At 38.2% G+C, this 24,416-nt stretch overlaps 1 protein-coding gene across 5 annotated transcripts in view; it reads left to right on the top strand.

Moving 5' to 3' along the window:
* The window catches only part of ATP8A2 (ATPase phospholipid transporting 8A2), a 313,460-nt gene that overhangs the window by 47,983 nt on the left and 241,061 nt on the right, over positions 1-24,416 (top strand). For all 5 annotated transcript variants that reach the window (XM_074535255.1, XM_074535256.1, XM_074535257.1 and 2 more), the window contains 13 exons: positions 2,448-2,547; positions 3,158-3,256; positions 4,128-4,173; positions 8,374-8,414; positions 10,260-10,333; positions 13,419-13,488; positions 14,851-14,978; positions 15,994-16,105; positions 16,618-16,783; positions 19,055-19,182; positions 20,377-20,454; positions 22,754-22,842; positions 23,549-23,593. In XM_074535255.1, the coding sequence (XP_074391356.1) occupies positions 2,448-2,547; positions 3,158-3,256; positions 4,128-4,173; positions 8,374-8,414; positions 10,260-10,333; positions 13,419-13,488; positions 14,851-14,978; positions 15,994-16,105; positions 16,618-16,783; positions 19,055-19,182; positions 20,377-20,454; positions 22,754-22,842; positions 23,549-23,593 (1,176 nt within the window). The remainder of the gene's footprint in view (positions 1-2,447; positions 2,548-3,157; positions 3,257-4,127; positions 4,174-8,373; positions 8,415-10,259; positions 10,334-13,418; positions 13,489-14,850; positions 14,979-15,993; positions 16,106-16,617; positions 16,784-19,054; positions 19,183-20,376; positions 20,455-22,753; positions 22,843-23,548; positions 23,594-24,416) is intronic.

Genomic DNA, 24,416 nt, shown 5'->3' with positions numbered 1-24,416 from the left:
GTTTTCTTTTGGAATAATAACATGTATCTGCTCTTTATTCATATTAGTGGTTGCTGTTCTGACCTGTATGGTAACAGCTGACTGTGCCTGCTTCTAACTAGAGCTGTACCCATTTTCTGTGGGCATCTGTCAAGTTACTTAAGCGACAAAATACATGGAGTGACTTACTATGTACAAACCTCTTTCAAAAGAGCCTTATTGTGTTGGCATTAACATAATTGTTAGAGTAAGAATCATGTTTGAGCCAGCTAGCTGTGAAGTTGGTAGGTGGTAGAATGGTGTTAATAAATGTTTCAGCTTGGTTGCAGTCAAATTCTTGTGTTCTTATAATCATAGCAATGTGATACCTAGAGGAATACTCTTCTCATATAAAATCTGCTGTTGCTTGATGTCTAATTAGTGCTGCTTGGAGATATTGCTTCTGGGTCAGAACTGTGAACTTGATTAACCCATCTTTTTAAGTCACAGCATAATTCTGAGATGTGTGTTTAATTATGTTCTGTATTAAAGGAAGGTTATTACACACGAGACCAAGCAAATGTGGCTTAAAACAAAAGAAATACTTAGAGCTGGAAGGATTTAACAGCATTTGAAGGAAGTAACTTTATTTATATAAATAGACTAGACTTGCTTTAAACCTGGATATATGATTTCACTCATTTGGCTTGGTAGATATGAGCCATGATTAAATACAACCATTTGAAATTTCTGTAAAATATTATGTTGAGTATTTAAATAGTTAATTCTGGCGAGCAGTAATAGCAATAGAAATGGACTTTGTAGTTACTTGAAGAGGAAACAAGGCCAGTTCTTAAGACAAGATTCATCTTAATTTTTTTAATTTTTTTTTTTTTTATTGCCCCACTAATTTTCCTTTAGTGTTCAAAATAGAGCCTTTTAAAACAGGATGTGCCTTGTTATTTCCAGTTACTGTTTGATTTTGAAAGATGCAGCAGTGTCTGGTTAGATGGCTTGGAGTTTCGGACTGGGCAGATAAGAAGGAAATGAAGGTGGTTAAAGGAATAAGCTGGAAAATAGACTTAATGGAGAGGTGGTCTTGGCACTGCTAGGAAACATCAGTAAAACAGGAGTTGGGAAACAATTTTTCTTTTTTCTTGAGAGCCAAGTATCTTAGTGTTCTCAGTTCCTTGGAAATACAAGACTTATTAAAAAAACAAAGCAAAACAACCCAAACTGGAACAAAGCATAAACAAAAAAACACTCAAAATGAAACCCAAACCACAGCACCCAAATAAAATGATGTCTCAAAATGTCTGGTTTTGCTTGTTGTGCCTTTGAAAGGCATACTGAGTTGCAGGTGCTCAATTGTCAAAACTCCAGCTCATGCTGATGGCCAGTAGTTCAGAAGGTGAAGGTTCTAATGGTGAAATTATTGTGTCAACTTTGACACTTTTTTCCGGCAGTTGTACTCATGCCCATTATGGATTTGATGTGTGTTGCTTTCTGATATAAGGTAAGGCGACCTGGTTTCAAGGAGCAGCACGGCGACCCAAACTCTCCAGGGTCGCTCGGGCCAGAGAGCACGCAGATACCAACGTGGTAGACAGTCAAAGGCTTTTGTCTCCTCTCGTGGGGTTTTATAGTTTAAGGGGCTTCTCTACGTCAGAGGGGGTCTGCAGTACTATCTGTGGTTAGAAAGGAGTGGAAAGTTACTAGCACTACTATCGTTAGGGGGGCTACATTCCTAGTTACATTGCTAGAGTGATCTCTTATCTCAGGGGACTAGGGGAAAAGGAATCCTGCCGCTTTCCGTCACATCGTGTGATCTTCCGATCGCCTGTCCCTATCTACTACAGATGTGAAGATGACAAGAAATTACATAGGTGATTAAGGCTTGCTAGTCCAGTATGTTTTTGTTTTAAGGAGGAAGAAAAGTAGTTATAATTCAGTTACATATATATGTTAGTTACAGTATTTAGATGTATACATATAATAGGAAAAATGCTAAGAGCCATTAACGTGAAAAAGTGTATATTGTTCTGGAGTATTATTCATAGCTGAGTGTAAGTTATTCTGAGGTAGGAAATGAGACATTTTAAAAATGCCTTGGAAAATATCTAATTTCTCTCATTCATCTCTGCCTCCCCCAACATTTAAATTGAGATAAGCGCTTGGAACTGAAATGAAAGCTTGTCTGTTCACAGTGATGAAGTTTGGATGGTGTTAAATTGTCTGATAGTTCATCCAATAACAAAGGTACCAGTGATAGAAGTGGGCCTGACAAGCCTTCTGGGTCTGTGTGATACCTTTTTTGTTTGGTATAGCTCCTTATCATAACCAAAGCAACTACTTCCTCCATATTCTAAATATGTCTTTACTTTGTTATCTTTGAACTGCTTTCTAGCACTGGCTTTTGGGCTTTTTTGGTCATGATCCCCACCTGATATTCTGATGAAGTACTAAGATGAAAATCTTCTACCCTGCAGCACAGCCAAGTACAGCGTGGTGACATTTCTACCTCGATTCCTGTATGAGCAGATAAGAAAAGCTGCAAATGCATTCTTCCTCTTCATTGCCTTACTGCAGGTATTGTTTTATTACTTCCCCTTTTGTATAAAATGAAATGGTAATGTAGTAAAAGTTATTTCTGTTGTTATGCTTAACTGCAAAGCAATTCTTAAATTTACTTTAATAGTAATATTAATGGGATATGTAGTTGCTAATTGAAATTGGAAGACAGCTTGGAGACTTCTTTCCATGTAGTTTGTAAAGTCGAACCTTTTTTATTCTTAGTAAGTAAAAATAAATGGTGTCATAAAACATGGAGCTATTGACCATTGTGAGAAAAGAACGTATGACTTTTTTGTGGAACTTCTGCTTAGTTAGTTCAGATTATCACTGCTTCCATGTGAAACAGTATAATTTTCTTGTAAAGAGAAGAGAAATACAATGAAAGGTGTGTACCAAACCAGTATCTTCCAACTCTGTTACTGTTTCTTCAGACCTTCTTGACTGTAGGCTAGTTTGCCCACGGAAATGGGATATCTGTGAGGCACAGATCACACAGTAAATCAGAGAGCTTTGTGTTCTGTCTTCTGAGAGCTTTGCATAAAATTCTAAATGTATCAGAAATTAATTTTAAATACAAATACAAAAGGGGTCTCTTATATAGGGTCTCTTTTCCCTCTGTTCACAGCAAATTCCAGATGTCTCTCCAACAGGAAGATATACCACCTTGGTGCCATTGCTATTTATTTTAACAGTTGCTGGCATCAAAGAAATCATAGAAGACTATGTGAGTATGATTGATGAGGATGGGGATGAGTATGATTGGGAAGGCTGTGCTAAAAACCAAATGTCTCAAAAGCTATAAAATGCCACAAAGCCATGCATCTCTGAAGTCTCTTGAGTCATTGCTCAACAGAAGCAAAATATTGTTTTGACTTTCAAAGTGCTTGACTTGAATTTTTTGATAAATACTGAAAATACGCTGAAATCAATAAGTATTTTCATTATAGTTGGTGAACAAGAAAACAGAAATTAGGACGTTTGTTTCTCCCTCTTCAAGCTAGCTTATTAATGCTTTTATTAGAAAGACAGTGTAGAATCCTGACAAATATGTGACCTTTTCAGATGGTCTTGAAAATGGGACTTGGGGGGAGGTAAGCAGCTTAAGAACAGGGAATACTGTTTTGGGGAAAATCTGCTCTAACTTGCTTGTATACTTTACATCAGAACAAGATCTTTCTGCTTTGCAAAGTACTGATGAGTACTTGACTGATTTGGATATCAGTCTAAACAACAGCATGTGGAATTTATGCACATGGATATTTATCTAAATATCGTGATCCTTATTGTTCCTTTTGTTCTTCTTCAAAAAAACCCACCTTTGGAGACTTTTTTTTTTACCACTGATAAAGGTTTCAGCCTGACTTCCAACACGGTGACTTTCACTTTGAAGTTTATAATTATACTCTTTATACTTTTTTACAAACCATTTGAATTTAGATGATCTGTGACTTTTTAAAAAAACAGAAAAAAAACCCTGTAAAGGCAAAAAGAACCCAATGTATCATCTTGCAGTTTGTTGTATTTTTAGCTCTAATCGTTCTCAAATTTGTGATGAAGTGTAATGAGGTGTAATGAAATGTGTTGTTTCCTTACAGAAAAGGCATAAGGCAGACAGTGCAGTGAATAAAAAGAAAACAGTAGGTAAGACTAAACAGTCTTGAAGTATTTAAAATGCAAATAGTGAATGCTTACGTTTGAGCAATTCTGTTGCTTTAATGGTCATGGTGGTGAGGAATGCATATCTTGTGCACTAGGTACTTACCACTAATTTAGGATTTTACTTGGCTAAAGATTTCAGACTGATGATTGATGGCCTGACACTTAAGGGTGAGGCATTGGGAGGATTACTGGAATTTATAAGTTCATGTAATTTCAAGGTTGTCCAAAGTTACATAGTTCTCAGCTCCTCCAATAAAACTGAGCAATTTTTTTCCTTACCCAACTCCATCCTGATGATTTTGACACCAAAACATCCCGAACTAAAAAAGCCAACAACCCCCTGAAATGTTAAAAGCTGCTGTCAGAAGAATTTAAAGTCATTTTTGGAAATGCTGCTGCCCTTTAAATATAGTAAGTCTGGGGATTTTTTAGTTTTGCTTTCCTGAAGTGTCACCAAAAGAGAATTTAACACTGATATCCACTGAATGCCTACATATATCCCTGAGGTATGGACAGTACTTGTCACTGTATGCCTGAAGACATCACTGTCATTTCTTCCTCTCCCTTAACTGAAAACCTGTGCAGAAAATAGGAAGAACTTGTCAAAGGCCACCCTGTGATTGTCCTGTGCTGTGGTCGAGGCAACTCCACGTTCCCATGTTGGACAGCTCCACTTCTCCTTCTCTGTGCAAATGTGCAGGTGAAATGGGAACACAGGGACTTGAGCTCCAAGAAGAGCCCCTTCCTCCCAAGCACAAGTACCTGAAGTGTCAAAAAGCTAGAGGAACACTTAAAGGAGCATGGGGAAGTGAGCAACCTGCTAGCTCCATGCTTCAGATAGTCCTGCAAACATTATGCCTGTTTTTTCCACTGAATTTTGGGCTTGAAAATTTGGGTTGATCATTAAGATTGTTTATTAATACACATCAAAAGAAATTGCTTTATCAGTTGTCCTAGGTAATGTTTGTAAAAGATCTGAGAAGATATTTTGAGTGCAAGAACACTGTATTAGTCATAAGCAATTGGCAATTAAGTGGCTGTAGCGCAACAGGCCTTGTTATGGGTAATATGAAACATGGTCCTTTCAGAGGTCGTAGAGGCAGTTAGAATTCATTTGTAGGTAGAGAATGTGTGCCAACAAACACTTCAAGGGACATTTGTCACAGTAATTGTGGAGAGACATCCTTAACGAACACAACGTGTTCTAATGGAGCTAAGTGGAACTTAGCACTTCAAAAATTGAGTTCAGATTTTATTTTTTACCTTTGAATACTCTAAATAAATTTTCAGTCTGGTACTTAAAACTGTATCCTCCTACTTCTTAAGAGGAAGGCTAAAGAGGCTTATTCTTGAGACACGTATTACCAGAGTGAAAAGATAACTTGGGTTCAGAGTGGGATTAAGATGAAATAAATTTAGGTTCTCTGTGTGGCTTTAGGTTGCTCTTGTAGCTGAGTGGTGTCTAATCAATGCATTCAGTGTGGAGAGTATTTGAGCTCACTGAGAAGCAGATGCCTGCTGTCTGCTTGGCTGTGTCCTGAACTCCACTGCCTGCAATGGCTGGTTGCTTACTGCGGCAGCAGTCATGTAGGCTTTGCATTTATCTTGTTTAGGTTTTTAGAGCAGTTGTGTATCTTCAAAGTGCTTTTCCTGTTTTAAATTTACCATAGAAAACATCAGTTTGCTTTGCAGAGTGGCTTTGGGATGTAGGAATTAAATTCCCTTTGGAACAAACTAAAATTGAAGTTGTGCCCCAGGTGAGCACTGAACATTTGCATTAGGAGGTGGAGTGTGTTTAGGCTCTGAGCCAGTGTTTTTTGTCTTGGATGGCTTCACATGATGTCTGTGGTGATGACATTAAATCTAGAGACCAGACTCCATATAATTCCAAGGGAAGCCCCTTAGCAGTCTATTGCATAGATACAGAGAGCTCAGTAATAATTTTTCTGATGTATTGATCCTCCCATTTTCAAATAATAGAATAAGTAATGAGCATTTAATATTGCATGGGATGAACTCAAATATTAGAAAAGCACAGGGTTAGCAAACTCTGGAACAAGACTGATGGGAGGGAGATGCTTCCCCTTCAGCAGCCTCACTTCAAATGGCCCTGCATGGCTGGATGTGAGTGTCAGCATTAAGTCCTAGATCTAGAACTGGGTTTTGGTCTTGGAAAGCCCTAGATAGAAGGTTTATATTGAAACTCTTTTTAAGTTGAAACAGTCTTTTTAGGTACTTGTCCTTTGTTGCTTTAACCAAGTACCTTTTGACAACGAATAATTCATCAATTTTATCCTACTATAAATATTTTAGAGAAGACATGTCCTTTTCTGTCCTTTGGAGTACTCCTATAAAACTGGGTTGAGCAGAGTAGGAGGTGTGAAATTGCAACCCCAGAATTTCTAAACTGTTTTATGTCTAATGGCAGCTTTCTCTTTAGACTGTGGGATTAGGAGTTTAAAAGGAAATAGTTCAGTAATAGAAAATAGTTTCAGTAATTTGCTTGGGTATTTAATTTTAATCACTAAATTGATTTCAGTAAGCATTGCAAGTGAAATGTTCTCTGAAGTAAATTGCCTTCCAGATCAGGTCTGTAGCACTTGATGCTGCAAAATACCTTTGTGTGTGAGCATACAACAATGTCAACAAAATGTTTACTGAAATGTCTCCAAAACTTTCTGGTGGAGTAGGGAGCTGTCTGAACTATGGCACAGGAGATGCTGAGTGTTGCAACTCCTCTCTGAAGGTTTGAGTTTTGAGTCAAGGCTGCAAGTATTTGACTTTCCCCTTGAGATTCTGCATTCAAGCTTCTGAGTTCTGAACTAAGCAGAGCTTAGTTCAACAGCAGTGTATATGAGGGATGGAAGGGGTGCACCAAAACTGTTATTCCCCTAAACTGCTGTTATTCATCCAAACTGTACTTGTTTGGTTGAAAGCTCAGCTTTTTTTGACACATCACTGGCACTACTTCTGTTGCTGCCCACCCATTTTTTTTGTTAAATAGTTTAGTTCATTGCAGTCCATTCACTGCAATAGTAAATATCAGGGTTCAGTGCTTCAGTGTGTGTGGCCTGAGAACAGGAGTCAAGAGACTTCTTCTGCTTCATCTATTCTGACAAGTCTTGCATTCCTGTTTGTGGAGTGGCATATCCTCGGTAGGATGGTCAAGGCTGTACTCAGCAGAATTTTTTTCTGAGAGTGTGTATTATTTTCAGATGAGCCACATGTATGAAATGCATAGAGCTGAGAAGATTGTTCATATTCAAAAGTAGGGGACTGACCTCTTAACTCTGATATGTTGCACACTGCACTTTTTAAACACCTTTGAAAACTGGCTACAGCTGCTTTCAGTCAAGGTGAACTTGCTGTGCTTGGACCTGGACTGAACTGGGTTATTTGGAAGCAACTGGGCATATTTGACCTTACTGTTTTGGCTGGAGTAGTCTTAGGTATGTGTAGAATCACCTAGAGGAGGTGCTTAGATGGAAAGGCGTGCTGCAGGGTAAATGACTAATGTGTGTGTTAAGATGGCAGTGTAGAATTGGAGCCCTACAGAAACTGAGGTTTGTTTTAGTACCTTGTTTTCTTTGTCTTGTTTCAATGTGAACTTCAGAAGTAAGGATTCCCTGTCTGCCAAAGCTGATTGTTGCTTTTCAGTAGGGCTTGGAGCCTGCTTGGCAGTTAAGACTCAGATTTATATGGGCCATGGGTAATGGTAGTAAAGTTGGATGTGCCAGAGTCAAAACATTCTTAATAAAATGCAAGGAAAAAGATAAGAAGTGAAAATTCTGTGGTAAATCATACACAGAGTAAAGGTGCTTCTTAATACTGCTTGACAGTGGGCAGTGATTTCTTTTGTTTTAAGCAAGGTAATTTCCCAAACAAGAAACAATGCTGCCCATCTGCATGTTAGTATGAAGTGATGCCATGAAGAAATCAGGCCACCAACTGTTGTTGTCTGGCAGGAGATAAAAATTGTAAAAATATGAAGGGCAGATTCTTCCTCTTTCTTGGATTCACATGCCCACAGCTGTGCACAAAAGAAGTTCCAGCTTCTGAAAAATACATTTCTGATTTTTGTGTTGGTTCTTATTGTGTTTGCTACTGCTGATACAGTTGTTTTGAAATTTGTCTGAATTATGGCTATTTTTTCTGTAATCTAACTTTAAGCTTTCTTTCCAGTTCTAAGAAATGGGATGTGGCAGAACATTATGTGGAAAGAGGTAAATAAAACCTAAGGATGGGAGGGAGGGAAAACAAGAGTTCAAGAATTACTCTTGCCAGAATTCATTAGGAGGCTTAGAATTAATGTATTCTACATGAGAATTCTCTGTCACTTGGGGTGGGGGGGGATGGGAGGGATCCTTTTTGTTCCAGTAGTCAAAATTGCCCTGAGCAAGGCACCTGACTACCCATTTTTAAATCCTGGTACTGTGTTACAGTCAAATGCTAACGGACTGTTGTGTTTTTCCTTGTGCAGTTAATAGGTAAACTGTAAACAGTATTTTGGTTTGAGTCTGCCTAGAAGAGTAATTTTCACTGCAATGCTGTACCTCCCCTGCAACTCTAATAGAGACTCCCTTTGCTGCCTGTGCTAAAAAGTCCCTGGGCTTTGAGACTAATTAGTAAGCTGCTTGCTCAAGTAAGAAACACCAGCCCTGCTGCTACCTGAGGCACTTGGGACCCATGTTCTATGAGGCCCTTGGCCAGGGTCTGGTGAGCTTTATTTCTAAGACCTGGAAGTTGCTGAAATGCCTTAGGATGTATTGATCTAGTTGTGGCTCTTACTGCCTTTTAAAGGATAAAATTAGCCCTCTTATCTAGTAATTGAGGAAAAAGTACAGCCTTTTAAAACCTCTGAGGAATGAGATCAGTCTCAAGACACCTAAAAGCTATCCTGCTGAAGTGTTAGGCTACAGTAGAAGCTCAAGATTGCCAGGGATTCAGATGGCTAATGTGGTTCCTGTTTATGCTGTTCCAAGTCCTATTTTTGTACAAAGGACAGTGAATTGAAAGTTTAAGGTCAAGCCTGGAATCTGGGTTTTTTATACCCTTAGGCATTTCTTGAGTTGACTTGTGTCTGTAACTGCATGTTGTCCAGGTTTGCATTTATGGTTAAGGAATAACAGTTCTGTATTATCCTCCTTGATCACTTTAAGGCAGACTTCTGACTTTTTCCTTTTTTTTTTGTGCTGAAAGTGGTAGGGAATTTATTTTTAGTGGTATCTGAGAAAACTAATGAATCTGCTTGTTCAAACATACCATCTGTTTCCATTTTTATAAATTAATATCTTGAAAGTATTTTAAGCCCATTTCAGACTCTCAGTGCTGCATTGGCATTAAGCAACTTCATCTTTCTTGGGCAAACCTGGTTTACTGTTTTGAGAGTGCTACTTGACTCTTTTGAGAATGAAAGTCCCATGCATATGTGACTAACTCAAGGTGCTGGAAAGTCTTAGGCCTGTGTAGGAGGAGACACAGTATTCCAGAATTCAGAACTCTGCATATCTCAGTCAAGGAAGGACAAGATTCATAGAGATACTATGTGCTAGTGATTAGTACAAGCAGTGCATCTGAGGAGAATTGAGGGAAAATTATAGTGATGATTGGGTAGGCAAGTAATCCAGGTAAGGAATGGAAGAAAACTCTTGATACTTAATGAAGGGGAAGTTTAAAGATGAAGGTAAAGTTTAAATATTCTTACTAGGGGAAAAAATATGACTAAAGAAAACCCCTGAATTTGGATAATGGCAGAATTATAGAAAAAAAAGTAATTTTTATTAAATATAAGCCATAGAAGTTCACAATTTCTAATTGAGTGTATCTAATCTATCTGAGTGTACCTTTTTTCTCTATAGAATTTTATACTTTGCATTCAGAAAAGGGAAGGCTTTGATATTTCCAAACTTGCAGTGAAAAGTACTCTGACCTTCAGAGAAACTATCTCGAGCTGTTCTGTGCATGATGCTGCTTTTCTGACTGTGTGAAAGAAAATAACAAACTAACATTCCAGACAAGCGAACTGTTTGTTTTTCTCTTCCATGCTACTGTACTCCTGGCCACCACAGGTAGCAGTAGGCGATATTGTGAAGGTCACCAATGGGCAGCATCTTCCAGCAGACATGATCATAATATCTACCAGGTATCCTGAATGGGTGTGGAAGTGATGTGTCTGATGAACTGAGGTGCAGAGGACTTGAATCTCTGTATTTGCTATTAATAAAACCAGACATCAGATAGCACTAATTCTATTCCACATCTAAAATCAAATTTCAACAAAATTCCGTGACAAAATATGGCTTTACTAGGGTTTGATTCATGTATCATTGTAGATAGGCTCTTCTAAAATAAGGTGTTTCAAGGCTTCACTTTATGAATTGCAGGTACATAATACTCTGTATTGATGAGTTTGTTGGAAGACTGAAGGTTCTTAACATGAGCTTTTTGCATTGACTGGTTCTATGGCCTTCTGAGAATCCCTCCACTTAAATAAGGAGGCTTAGGTTTTCTTCCAGTTAATTCCCCTGAGTATTCAGCATATTTTCCTGTGCTCCCCCAGGAAGATTTCTCTTTCAAATAGTATATCCTAAAGGCGAGTTCTGTTGGCATTAAACAATAAAATAGCCTTTGAACTTCATTTGTTCACTACTTCTCTTGGATACAGCACTTGTATGGCCCATCTCTAGCATGGGAGGGACAGTAACCTGTTGAGTCCTTCTTGGTTTAGTTTCAAGTATGGGACAAATTCCCCCAGGACGCATTTTGCCCTCCTGGCTGCCAGGGCACTGTGGACTCATGTTGAACTTGCCATTGACCAGGACCCTCAGGTCCCTTTCCGTGAGACTACTCTCCCTCATCCCATTCTCCAGTCTGTACACGCATCCAGGGTTGTCCTGTCCCAGGCAGAGAATCCAGCACTTGCCTTTGTTAAACTTCATATGCTTGGTAGTTGCCCAGCCCTCTTGTTTATTGAGGTCTCATAGTTCCTAAAAGCATTTGAGTGGTACTTGACTGCTAGTCTGGGTTCTGGATCTGTAGAGCAACTTGAGGCTGAATCAAAACCACAGTTTGCTTAGACAGATGAGGTGTTAACAAGAGACAACAGCACAACTCCTGTCTGTTCATAAATATGCTTGTAATAGCCAGACCTTACAACACCTCCATAATTCTCTCCTGTGTGTGTGCTTTTCAGTGGTGACTGCAGATTCCTCTGGTCTCAGGGATTCAGTTCTCTTACGTGATCCAGCTTTTAAGGGAACTTGGTTTTTTCAAGCTCCTGTATTTTCTGCTCCATCCTTCTTGTCTGTGCTGTTTCTGAGAGGTTTCAATTTTTTCTAAGCTCTATGCTGAAGCTCAGTCTTTTTGAATTACTGCATGATGAAGGATAGAGGTACCTCCATTCCATGGTATACAGTATTGTATTTTTCAAAACAAGCCTCAGATCTTAAATAAGTGGTTGTCAACTTAATATGCAGTTAGGCTGAACTTGGACATCAATAATTTTGTTTCAGCATTGAAGAATTTTTTACTTAAGAACTTCTCTAATGTATTATACTAAAAACCCCTTTTGACTTATTTCTTAACTGTGTGAGCCAGCTTTTTGTTCTGCATTATTCTACTAACGTGCTGTCTTTGATAACCACATAATAAATAGAAAATTTAACCCAAAGCATGTTGATTTGGGAGAAACTTTACTTGAAATAAATAGCAATTTCTATAGCAGTTCTGCTTTATAATTGGTATTATTCCCATGATTCCTTTAAATATCAATACTAAGTGTCCTCAGTTCACCAGAAAGCTCTGCATGTTCTGAAGGGGGTGAATTCTTTTGCTTGTATATGTTGATTTTTCTGTGTCTGAGGTGATTGTCAGAGGTAAATCGACAGTTGTTTTTATCTTGGCTCTCTTTTCCTGTACAGCAAAAAGGTGACATCAAATTTTACATAAAGAATGAATTAACATGAAGGAAAAATATTTTAATTCTAACACAACTTTGATGGAAACACGTCCACATTTCTCATTTCCACAGTTCATGCCATTTCTGTGGAAATTAGAGGAATTGTGTTGCAAAAGGTCTCCTTCCTGAGCTAACCACTTCAGTTATAGTAGGTAAGGTGTATGACAGAGGTAAAATTGGAATCAATCTGGACTCTCATCAGTGTCTTTCTTGGGTTCATATTCAAATTTACTGTGTAGGAGGGGACAAAGAATAGACTCAACCATTTTTTCTTTTCAAAGCAAAATTATTGGAGAGAATAATCTGGCTTCTTACTGTGTTATAAATGTACCTGTCCATTTCTTAATTATTGTTTTTCTAAGGAGCCCTTGTTCCTGACTGTTCTGTTGATTAAGTACATTTGCTGTTAGAACAGTTTGTTACTTTGGAAAAAAAAATAGTCATTTATCAAGAGTATGAGAAGTGATATGCTGAAGAAGCACTTGCTTGAGTCCAGGCGGGAAACTGATATTCCTTAGCAGCCTGAGAAGACAGTGGGCAGAAAAATTGTTTTGGTGGTGCTACACAGAGGTTTTGAATCTTGAGTGGCATGCCAGGAAAAGATCTAGTAAAAGTACTCTTCCTTATCACACCTATGCTAAGCTCCTCTGTTACATATAGGTGAGAGCTTGACTAATAGGAAGTTCAGTTCTAGGAGGAAGATTTTTGTCCCTATTGGTAAGGGCAGAAACACATCTGGAAGATGCAGGTTACAGCCTTCAATCCTAACAAACCTTTTTCTCATGCTTGAAAAAGGTGTTTAGCAGTGACTTTGGGTGTACTTCCCTTATTAAGGGGACCTTGCAAAGGTGATTTTGTGTGTTCAGTTCACAGACAGAATTCAATAGCAGAGAGCATTGCTGTCTTCATCCAAACATATCCCCTTTTTATACTGTTCAATACTTGCTCTTTCATCTGTAGCTCTTAAAATTGGAAGCAATTTAATGGATTGCAATTCAGAGTAATCCACTTTAAGCATCTAAGTTTATAATGACTTGTTCAATTCTTACTGATTTTTGATTTAGACTTGTCTTTCTCTGTAGTTTGTTGTATGACCATATCCAAAGACGTCTGTTTAATATGTACCTTTAACTTTCATGATGTACACTGCCAGTATAGTTTTCTGTCTTCTGCAGTGCATTGAAGAAGTCTATAGTGGACTGTATTAGTGCAAAAGTGGTGTACAAAAAAGTTCTGAGTTTTAATATTGAAAATCTTACACTCCTTACAGTGAACCACAAGCCATGTGCTATATTGAAACAGCTAATCTCGATGGGGAGACGAATCTTAAAATACGACAGGTAAAACAAACCAAATTTATTGTTTTTTTCTTTGAGCTATTTAATATTAGTTATGAACCAGCATCTAGCTTGCATGACCACAATACAAGTGCTTTTTTTTGTTGTTTTTTTAAAAAGCATGTTCCTTCAAGTGGCTGTAATTTGCCTTTTCAACAGATACAAACCCAAGCAGTAATGCATCATGTGGAAGTGTAAGGAACTAACCTGGAGCAAGTATGTTAAGCCCAGAGAGACAAATCAGACCTTGGATGTGTTTTGCTGAAGGTCTAGTTGGTGGAATTTAAGTGCTGTACATAAAAAGATCAGCTATGCTTGTGATGAGAGTTGCAGTGTCTCCTGTCACAAATACTATTTTATGAACATTATGCAGAGGCAGAAGCTGAAAAGGATCTTTATAAATTGATATCTTTGTGATAAGCAGAAGAATTTATTTGGATCTTTCTAGTTTTGTTACAGAAGTAGTGTTGCTTATAGTGTTTAGAAATAGTTAAGAATCTTTGGCTTCTTTCATTAAAAAAAGTATTTAGATTAGGATTTTGTAACACAGATAATTTATTTTAAAAAACTACACTTGCTGCTTCTTTGCTACATTTGTAGAAATGTGACTTAATGTTCCAGATCAAGCTACTAAGTCTGGTCTTGAGCTCTGGTAGGATTTTATTTGCTTCAGGACATGCTTCAAATACAAAAATATGGCCTTGCTCCATCTTGCAGTGCTGCAGTCAAATTCTGCCAAAAGAAACACGACATGGATTCCTCTTTTAATAGAAAGGCAGTGGGATGCTGTGCATGTGCTCAGATGTAGAGTACCAATATGTTGTTGCAGTTGTGTGACAGGCTGATCATTGACCTTGAGGAGGATCAGAGCATATTGGCTGCAGTAACCCAAGAAAGACTACACTTAAGAACAACTGTATTTAGCCGCCATAACACGTCAGGGCAGCTATACTTTGAGCAAAAAGCCAAGTCTGTTTATGCTGCTTTTCTCCTACTTCCTCCTGCACGTATCAAACTTTGTGTTTTGTGGATTTTACTTTCCTCTTGGTTAAAGAGGGGCCATGTAGGTAATATGAAGATCTGTGTAGAGAGTTTCAGTCTTGGTTGTAGTTTTCTATGTGTCCATAATGAGTTTTCCTTGCAGGAAATAGGTATTGAATATCAAACAAAAAAATAAAACCCCAAAACATAATGAAAACCAGCCCTCCAAAAAAAACCCCACCAAAGCAAAACAGGATCCTGAGTAACAAACCTCCACAGATTTAGTTGTATTTTGGTTCATAGATGTTAAAAGGAAGCACCATTTTCGTAGATTGCCTTCTAATAGCAGTTTTTGTCGAAAATCTCCTTTAAATTGTTCTGCAGGGTTTGTCTCAAACTGCTAGTCTCCAGTCCAGGGAAGAATTGATGAAAGTGTCTGGGAGGATAGAATGTGAAGGACCCAACCGCCATCTCTATGACTTCACTGGAAACTTGCGCTTAGATGGTCAAAGGTATTGACAACAAAGCCGTGAATTCATTTGGTTAGGAAAAATGTTTCCTCCGTTCTTTTAGTCTGGAACTCTGAGAACATGCATGTTTTTGCTGGAGAAGAGGAGGGTAATAATTAATATTTATTAATCAGAGCATCTGCTGGTATAAGAGAACACAGTTCTGTCTTTGCATGAGTACTTCTGCTCGTTATGGGAGTATTGATTTCTTTGTAATTAATGGTGATATTTTATTAAAAGGTACATCTAAAGAGAAGAATTCAAGGAGATGGTTGGGGTTTTTAGGGCCTTCTTATTACACAAGATACACAGAAGAAATAGAGACCTTTCCCTTTGAACAAGAGCCAAAGGCTGCACCAAGGTGAAGTTTGTAGAGAAAAGTGATCCCAGAACCTGGAGGCTCAGGCATTGTGACTTTGATTTCTAGAACTCTTAAAAGAAAAGTATGTCGTTTTAGTACTCAAATTCACAGATTGTGACAGGTTGGTAGGAACATACATGTTATATTTGGCTGTACCTGTTTTCCTTTACCAAATGTATATTCCTTGGGCAGCTCAGTCCTAGAATAGCAGATGATCACTTGCATCCCACTTGGAAGTCACATGGTTGATACAGGCTTTCTCAAATGCTTGTTTAATTGTGTATTTGATATAGTGTGCTTGAAATGGATGGTCTCTTTGCAAGTTGAATGCTTCTCTGCCCTTGATATGAGAGAGAATGTACTAGCCAAGGTCAAGTGCAGAATAAGCTTATTTATTGCTGCCACATAATTTCTCAAGTTCTGGATAACTGGAGCAGCTCTGCCCTACTGTGCTTTAGCAGGAATTAGACTTACAGAGGTTTCAGTGCTTTCTTAGTTGTGTGAACAGTCTAAGCTCGTTATATTGCTATTACCTTCTTCTCCTGTTGTTGTTTGGGGTTGTTTGTATTATTAACTGAGGAGCAAGGCTAGGAGTAGAGCTATCTTCTTTAAAGTGTTACCAAGAACTGGAAGATTCATGAACTTCTTATTTTGCAGCCCAGTTCCTGTTGGTCCAGACCAGATCTTGCTGAGAGGTGCACAACTGAGAAACACTCAGTGGGTCTTGGGTATTGTTGTGTATACAGGACATGATACAAAACTCATGCAGGTAAAGGTTTTAAGGGGATTAAGGGTATGTTTTGATAGAAGTTGGTCTTATTTCCTGTATTCTCATTGTCATTGACTTGATTTGATGAAATAGTTTGACTCATTATAGTTAAGGCTTGGAGGTCTTGAGGAGTAGAAGGGTCCATTGTGCTCCAATTTGCATGTTTCACAATGAAGTGAAAGCAGTTCAATATATTAATAGAGCTAACTTTCATCTTAACTTATCTGGTAGCTGGATGGCATTTAAAACTGATGCTTAACAGCTGAGGACATAACGTAATTATCTTCATGATTATTACTAAGACAGCAGTCCTGTATTTCCTTAATGTCAGGGAGTGCGTGGTGAGACAGGCAACATGTGTATGTTGATCACTGCTGCTAAGCATCAATGGGATGGACAGCAGGTGCTCTAAAGGACTCTGAAAGTAAAGACTGGGTTTGCTTCTGGATTTTTCTCTTGTAAAAGCCATTGCCAGGTTCTTTTTTTTTTTTTTTTCCCCTGCCGCTGTTTAGAATTCAACCAAAGCACCTCTGAAGAGATCAAATGTGGAGAAAGTGACCAACATGCAGATCCTGGTTTTGTTCTGTATTCTTCTGGTAATGGCCCTTGTGAGTTCTGTAGGTGCCTTATTATGGAACAGAACACACGGCGAAGTTGTCTGGTACCTTGGCTCCAACGGTGAGTATGCAGGCACTGGGCCAGTGATGTTTCAGACTGCAGGGGCAGCCAGGCACTTACCTTCACTGAATTAATGCATAAAATAAGAAATAAATTTAAAAACCACAAAAAAAGCCCAAAACCCCCTGTATCTTTCTAGTTTTTTCATGACCTAATATATTGTTTTTGAGAATAGGCTGACATAAGTGAGCTTCCCAGTGGCGCCTCTAAAGGTTAGGTAAATATCACTGGGCTGGCACCCAGGGAGCAGGGTAGAAACAAGAGGGGCAAGAGTTACTCTTGGATACTGGTGTTCACTTCTTCCATCTCTGTAGAGATACCATACACGTATTTTTTTCTCATGTACTGCAGCCTTGTGTTTGACAGTATTTGACTACAGGATGGGGAGTATCAGTCTGATGCCTACTTCAGCTTTATGCTTATATACAGATGCAAAGGATTTCTCTTTGTTTCTTTGAGTTAGAAATGCTGATCTGCTCTTTTAGAGAAAATTGAAATGGTGGATGTCACAAATTCTTATTTATTGGGTAAAGTTTCTGTCTTTAGCTTCTGTTAACTTGTTGTGAGAAAACTGATCTTTTAGCATCATTATATGAAGGGTTTTATTTGATTTTTCTTAGTCCTCAAATTTATTAGCTCATTATCAAAGATGGTCATGAGCAATGAAGTACTCCCCAGCAGACTTTTAAGGAGGTTACATTAGCTGTAAAATGTGGTGTTAAAAGCATTTTGAGATGCAGATCTTAAAGCAGTTATCAGAAACTGCAAATGCCTTGTCTGCTGATGATGCAAAACAGATGGCAAGTGTATGTTCTGCAGTTTAAGAATTGTAGTTACGGTAGTAATGAAAAAAACCCCATAGGAATAGCATGGAAATGCCCCATATTTTGACTCTGGGTTTTGTTAGTAGTAATGTCTTCTTGTAGCAGTGTCAGCACTTTTCAGAACTTCTTGCCTGCTCTCCCCTTGTTTTTTAATGAGTAAGTTTAGATTTGTGCCTTCCAATGACAGAAGTAGTACTGGAAAAGATGAATGGAATGAAGTCTTGAACTTGCAGTACAAAACAGGTTTTACTTGCATTAGACTAAGATGACATGATAGTCTGTATAGATGCCTTTTTGTATTTTGAATGTGCAATTTCTATGCCTTCTGTAACTGCCACACACAGAAAAGACCCTTTTTCAGATTTGGCAGGTAGATGATAAATTTTGGTTACATGTCTCATCTCTGTAAAAATTGTATTGGAAAATGTTCCAATACCAAGCATGCTTCTGTTTTCTGTAAACTTATTGAAGTTATGGAATTATTGTGTACTCACACTTTGAGGTGCCTTTGTCCAAACTCTGATCTTTATTAGGCTTCAGTGATTTTCTCTGGATTCTGTCTCCTCCTAGTTTGCTCCCCTGACTTCTAATTAACTTATGATGCTGAAAACCCTTAGTTGTGGACTCTGACCCTGTTGTGCTGGATGTTCTGTGTACTGACTGAAGTGCCTCTCTGAGTTTCTAGGGAAATGGAGAGCATACAAATGTGGAGACTTTGATTGTAAAGAGAGGCTGTGGGCAGCACTGTGACCAGGAGCCTTCATCCTGTGTCTCTGCTGAGACTTGTACCTTCCTGCTGGCTGTCTATAAATGTTTCCCCTTCCCTTTAGGACCAGTTGTGACGGTAGAATTATTTGGGCAAGTTTCCCAGTGTTGTCACCCTTAGTAACAGCTTCTTTGATTAAACAGGGTGCCTTAGTTCATATACTAGACAAGTGTTTAACAGTCAACTTGTTCTTGTTGATTTCTTTTGTAAGGGTAAATTCTCAATTCTGACCATTATGTCAGATTTTAGAACTAATTTCAGTGTTGATTTTTTGTTTCCTAACTCCACTGAAGCAAGTAGGCACTCTCTGAAAGATGGTTATATTACTAGTGACATTGGGGGCTCTTAATTGGGCAGTTGACACACTAGATAAATGTCTATTTTTGGTTATAGTGGGGGGAATATTGTACTTTTCACCATCTCTCCAGCAAAAATTGTTCAGAAAGTGTTCTGTTCTTTTACATATAGCCTCACTAACCTTGTCCTTCTTCACCTGGTATGGTGTAGGTGTTTTATCTGTCTTCTGTTGAAATCAATATTAAAATGGCCCTTACACTAGACATCAACACAGTAGCTTATTATTTTGGCTTTGTTGAATCTGATTAGGTGAACTGCATAAAGATGATAGCCCCTATACCACTCAGACTTGTCTGCTATTGTCCTGTGTCTTTTGATCCACAGAAATGCTGTCTGTCAACTTTGGATACAATCTGCTGACGTTTATAATCTTGTACAACAACCTTATTCCAATCAGCCTTCTGGTGACATTGGAAGTTGTCAAGTTTACTCAGGCTCTTTTTATAAATTGGGTAAGTAGCAAGAGTGAATGTATCTCAGTTCTGGATGTTGACATTTAAAATAAAAACCCACTTAACATCTTAGTGAGATTTTCTAATTACTTTCTGATGCAACTTCTGGGAAAGGCAGGGGGAAACTCAGGTTTTATTCTATATCAGTTCTGTGTTTCACAGGAAATGAAAAGATCTAGTTACAGGAAGGTGCCCTGTGCAAATCATGACTTGTATTTTAGGCTTTTAGGATGAGAAGGTAGCCTTAGCTCTTGGTTGAAGGAGGTCTCTCTCAGTTGACTCACGTTCAGCAATTATCTTTTGAAAACTCTTCGGTATCTTATAGCTTCTCTGAGACACAGCAGAGGGCAAGACTAGACTTGGTTGTCGGTGTGGGGATTTTTTTTGTTGTTGTTTTTTGGGGGGGTTGCTTGTTGGTTTTTTGGGTTTTTTTGTGTTTGTTTTTACATCTTGAGGCTGGCCTTAAGGTCACCTCTGGAATGGACCACAATGTTTTCGTAAGGAGATAAGTTGATGTTGCCTCACAACCAAATAGCGATCCCTCTGTTCAGGGAAGCCTGGACTTCAAAATGCCTTTCTCAAGTTGTGGGCCAGAAATACTCTAGTGGTGGCTCTTAAGCTGGACAAAACCAAGAGAGATTCCTTTTGTTGGTATGCATTCATCCTTGGACTTCGAGTAATGTAGTAGGTTACTGTAAAACATGTGTAAGCAAAGTTTAATATGTCTGTTCCTTGAGCTGCTTGTAATGTAGTAGAGATGCATATCTGAGAAGTTGCTTAGATTTGTGTAACAGCTGTTTCTTTGTAGTAACAGAAGTTTATTTCATGGATCCACTAAAATTGTCTCATAGATGTGACTAGAGCAACTGATTATTGTTACTGACCACTTTATGATGAGCATGGCTACTGCATGAACTTCTTTCTACTGTACTGAGTTTGGGTTGTTTCTGTTGCACCTTTAGTTTATTAGCTACCTATAGTTGAATCTGTCTTTTCTCATGTCCCTGTAGGATGGAGGTATACTTTGGAAAGGAGGCACCCATATTCATCCTGGGATGATGTTTGTCTCAAGCATTCAGAATGCCTGCTCATAGCATTAAGACAGTCAAGCCAAGTTGGAGCTGACTAAAAGAAGAACAGAGACTTTAGTGTTTAATTTGCATAACATAAGTCTTAATTTTGCTCTCATTTCAGGACATAGATATGTATTACCCTGAAACAGATACACCTGCAATGGCCAGAACCTCAAACCTTAATGAGGAACTTGGGCAGGTAAGATAACATTTTCTGAATTGTCATGATTGTGATATACTCTCTCAAGAGCAAAGGTATAAGAGCAACATGTACAAGACTGTACAAGATGTACAAATCAGCTTTATTTTCTTGCTCTGTGGCTCGAGTTAATGGGACATTTTTATTTTCTCTAGTCTGAGTCTTACAAGTGAAATAATGAGATATCACAGGATTAAATGTCATATAGACACTTTTATTTTTGGGAATTGAAACTATTTCTTGTGTGCACTCTAAGCTTTATTCTCAAAGGTCTTGGAGAGATACTCTGTGATTTTGACTGTCTATACCAGAACAGAACATACAGGGCTGGACTTATTAGTTTTTGATGTTTCTGACTACTTCACTGGAGATGCAAGTGAAAAAAAAAGCAGTTGTATTCCTAATTTAGATATTGTGATCCTTCAAGCATTTCTATTTTCCATTCAGATAAGGATACCTGCATATTAACTTCTAGTTGTTGTAGCAGCTTTGTTTATTCTGGAAATAACATTTCTTCAAACCAGAAGGGTTTCCCAGAGCAAGCTTACTGGATAATATAACTCTGCTGTTGGAATTTGGTAATACACTTGAGAAATGGTAGCTTTTTCCTTGACCACCAAGGTTATATGTCTGTGTGGAGGGACAGAATGTAAGCAAATGAAGATAGTGCAGAAGGTAGTCTCACACTTGAGGAGTTGCAGCTGTTCTAATCACCAAAGATTAAGAACAGGCCTGCCCTTAATAGGCCACAGCTGTGTCCAATAAGGAGACAAGTGCTACAAAAGAGTGGGTTAGCTGGGTGAGGAGAGGGCTGGAGTCTGTTGGCTGTGCTGTGAGGAAGGAGGAGTCAGTGCTGTGAGGAGCTGCCCATGAGAAATCACTGAGAAGGTATGGGAGCTTCACAATAAGATGGCAATAGGTTTGTAACTGAACTACGTGAATTTCATAATAGGCATGATTTTAGTATTGGAGGTAACATTATGTATTTAAACATACGTATTTTATTGAAGGATAATAATATCCTGCTCTGTAGGGGGGTAGTCAATATTGTTCCTGCTTAATCTGGTCATTTTTCTTATGAATGCTGAAATTTGATTTCTGTTTAAATCACTTTGATGTGAAGTTATCAACTTCCAAATTATGGTGTTATTTTTGCCTGAAGTAAAGGATGTGTGGCATAATATATGTTGGTGGCCCACATGTTATTTTCAGGAGTGGCTTACTAGTGATTCTGTGTAACTAGACTGAATTTTTTGATTCTTTACATGTTCACAGATGCCCTTGATATTTTTGTTTTATGGTGAAATTATTAACGACTTAAAATTCCTCAGAAGTGTAGGTACCCACTTTGACTTCTGACTTGCAAAGGCTCCATTTCCAATGCTGTATTCAGTAGCAGTACAGTGCACAACTAAAGGATCAAGTAGTGTAGTGCAGTCTCTTAAGCTGAATGGCAATTGTTGAGGAAAAGCTTCTTCTAACTATAGTAAAATTATTTTTGTCTTTGAGTTGTCTAACTCTTTCATGTATCATCATCCCTTCCTGGTTGAAAGTCTTACCTGGTGCAGAGGTACAACTGTGGTATCATTAACTTGCAATTAGTTTTGGTCTGTTATGGCCCTTTGAAGGTGGGAATTTTGAATCTGCTAATGCTCCAAGAAGTTGCTTTGATGGGGTTGCCTCCAAGTTTTACCTTAAAATCACTGTTTCCATTAAGGGATTATTACTTTGGGCAGTGCTAACTGTTGCTGTGTTTTGTGTACTTTAGGACTGCTCATGAGTGGACATGAGATAAAACATTTTTTGTTTGCCTGCATAGTACCAGTTGGACTTACTCTAGCATATTCTGTGCTTATAGGTAGAAGGAAAAAAATCCCCAAACATTCCTGGTGATCTTTGAAACACAGACTGCCTTCAGTGTGTAAAATTCTAGTGAGCCTTCAACAATCCCAGGAGTCTTTGTTTTAATTTCTAATCACTCTTTGAGATTAGTGCAGTTGAAAGATTTGGTGAATGTCCAAGTAGTGCAACCAAGTACATCTGTAATGATCACACTAGAGCCTTGGTAGTTGATACTTACTATTTGAGCCTTTCCACATTTAGACATGAAGAATTAATGCAATTAAATAATTTGCCTGATTTTTGTTCTGTAGATCTGGTAGACAAATCAAGCTGTAATAAGCCTGCGTTGGCCAATATTGTGACCTTTGAGCAATATGACTCTGAGTATCTTCCTGTTTTCTGCTTTGAGTTTTATTACTATGCAAGTTGAAAATCAGACTTGTTTTTTCCCTTCCAGGTTAAATACCTGTTTTCTGATAAAACAGGTACTCTAACATGCAATATCATGAACTTTAAGAAATGTAGTATTGCTGGAGTGACATATGGGTAGGTATGACTTTTAAAAAAACTCTGTAGCTTAATGTGTGCATATTACTGGTACAAAATTTTATATTGAAAAAGGATTAGAACATTCTGTTCTTCAGTTTTTATTCTAGCATATTTTGTTGTCTTAATTAGTAGTTTTCATTTTCCTGTCCTGCAGCACAAATTATGAAAGTCAAACCTGGGGAGTACTTCACATGAAGGAAAGAAACTTGCTTCCTGACTTATCTGATCATGATTTAAACAAAACCAGAAGTGCTAAATAAGCTCTGGCCTTTCAAGAGGGAAGAAGTTGCAGTCCAAGGGTAGCAATTATCAGTCATATTTCTGTGACTTGAGAAGAACCAGAATTTTGTTAGAGCAGTGTAGTTGTAGTTATAGAGCTTAATATTCCTTGAACAAGAGGGATGGATACCTGCTTACTGGTTTTATTCTGTTCTGTCAAAACGATCCCTTTGAGTCATCTACATCTTTGTATTTGCTTCATGTTAAATGGGTAGTCTTAAGATCTCAAGTTAACCTTTGAATTTCATGTTAGCTAAATTAGATATCTCAAAGGCAGAAAATTTGATTCAAATGTATGAACAGCTGAACCCATGGTTCCAGCATATGTTTTTGTGGGATGACTCATTGATCTTCGCCTTCTACCTATTTTTTTTTTGTTACTAAAGTGGAATAAATGTTCTTTTTTCCTTTATCTACTCCTCAGTCACTTTCCTGAGTTGGAAAGAGAACGTTCATCAGAAGACTTCAGGTAAATACATTCCAAGATGTTTGTTCTGTATAGCAGAGTGGGTACAATCTATATAAAGACTGCTTTCCAATTTGGGACTGGAAGAAGCCCAAGGGAGGAATGCATTTGAGTAAAATGGTCTTCCAGTGGGAGAGATGCAGAGCTGGTGGGTGGTGATGGATCTACTCTTCTGCATAGAGATTTCATATGTGAGGGGGGTTAGGAATAGGCAGTGGCTGGGATGCTAATGCAGTGCTTATTTAAAATTGCAGACAGTCAAGTTAAAAGCTAAAATTAACCTACTTTGCAGGAACCTTACCCCTAGCTTGAGACTGAATGTTGCTCTTTATGATCACTGAGTTCAGGCCTGAAGAGAATGAGAAGAAAAGAGACTTCTTTATTAAAATGCTATGTTTTAATAGTTGATCATGTCCAGAGAATGCTTCTTGTTTTTATTGGGAACATTATTGAATAGAGGTGACGGGTCTGTCGCATTCCATAGAAACTAGTGAAGACCCAGAGGTGTTACATGGTATCAGTGAAACACATTTTGATTATTGGGAAGGAAGGGAAGAGCCAGGGAGAGCTGACATGCATTTGAATGGCAAATACAGGGAAGAAGAGAATTTCCACCCAAGAAACGAGCCAACACTGAATGCTGTTAGAAAAGTACTGGGGGATGAGCTACGCTGGGCTTCTCCACTGGTCCAGCTCATTTCTATGATCATGTTTTAGGAAGGTGATAAAATGATGTTTCTTCTGCTGAGAGGCAATTTCTATGGATCCCTCTTTTCTTCCAATATATTGCTATTTTCTTCATTGCTGTCTTTTCTTTGTACCTTTC

The sequence above is a fragment of the Zonotrichia albicollis genome, chromosome 2 (assembly GCF_047830755.1).
Source record: "Zonotrichia albicollis isolate bZonAlb1 chromosome 2, bZonAlb1.hap1, whole genome shotgun sequence".
NCBI classification, from domain to species: Eukaryota; Metazoa; Chordata; class Aves; order Passeriformes; family Passerellidae; genus Zonotrichia; species Zonotrichia albicollis.
This window is presented reverse-complemented; position numbering and strand designations above follow the sequence as displayed.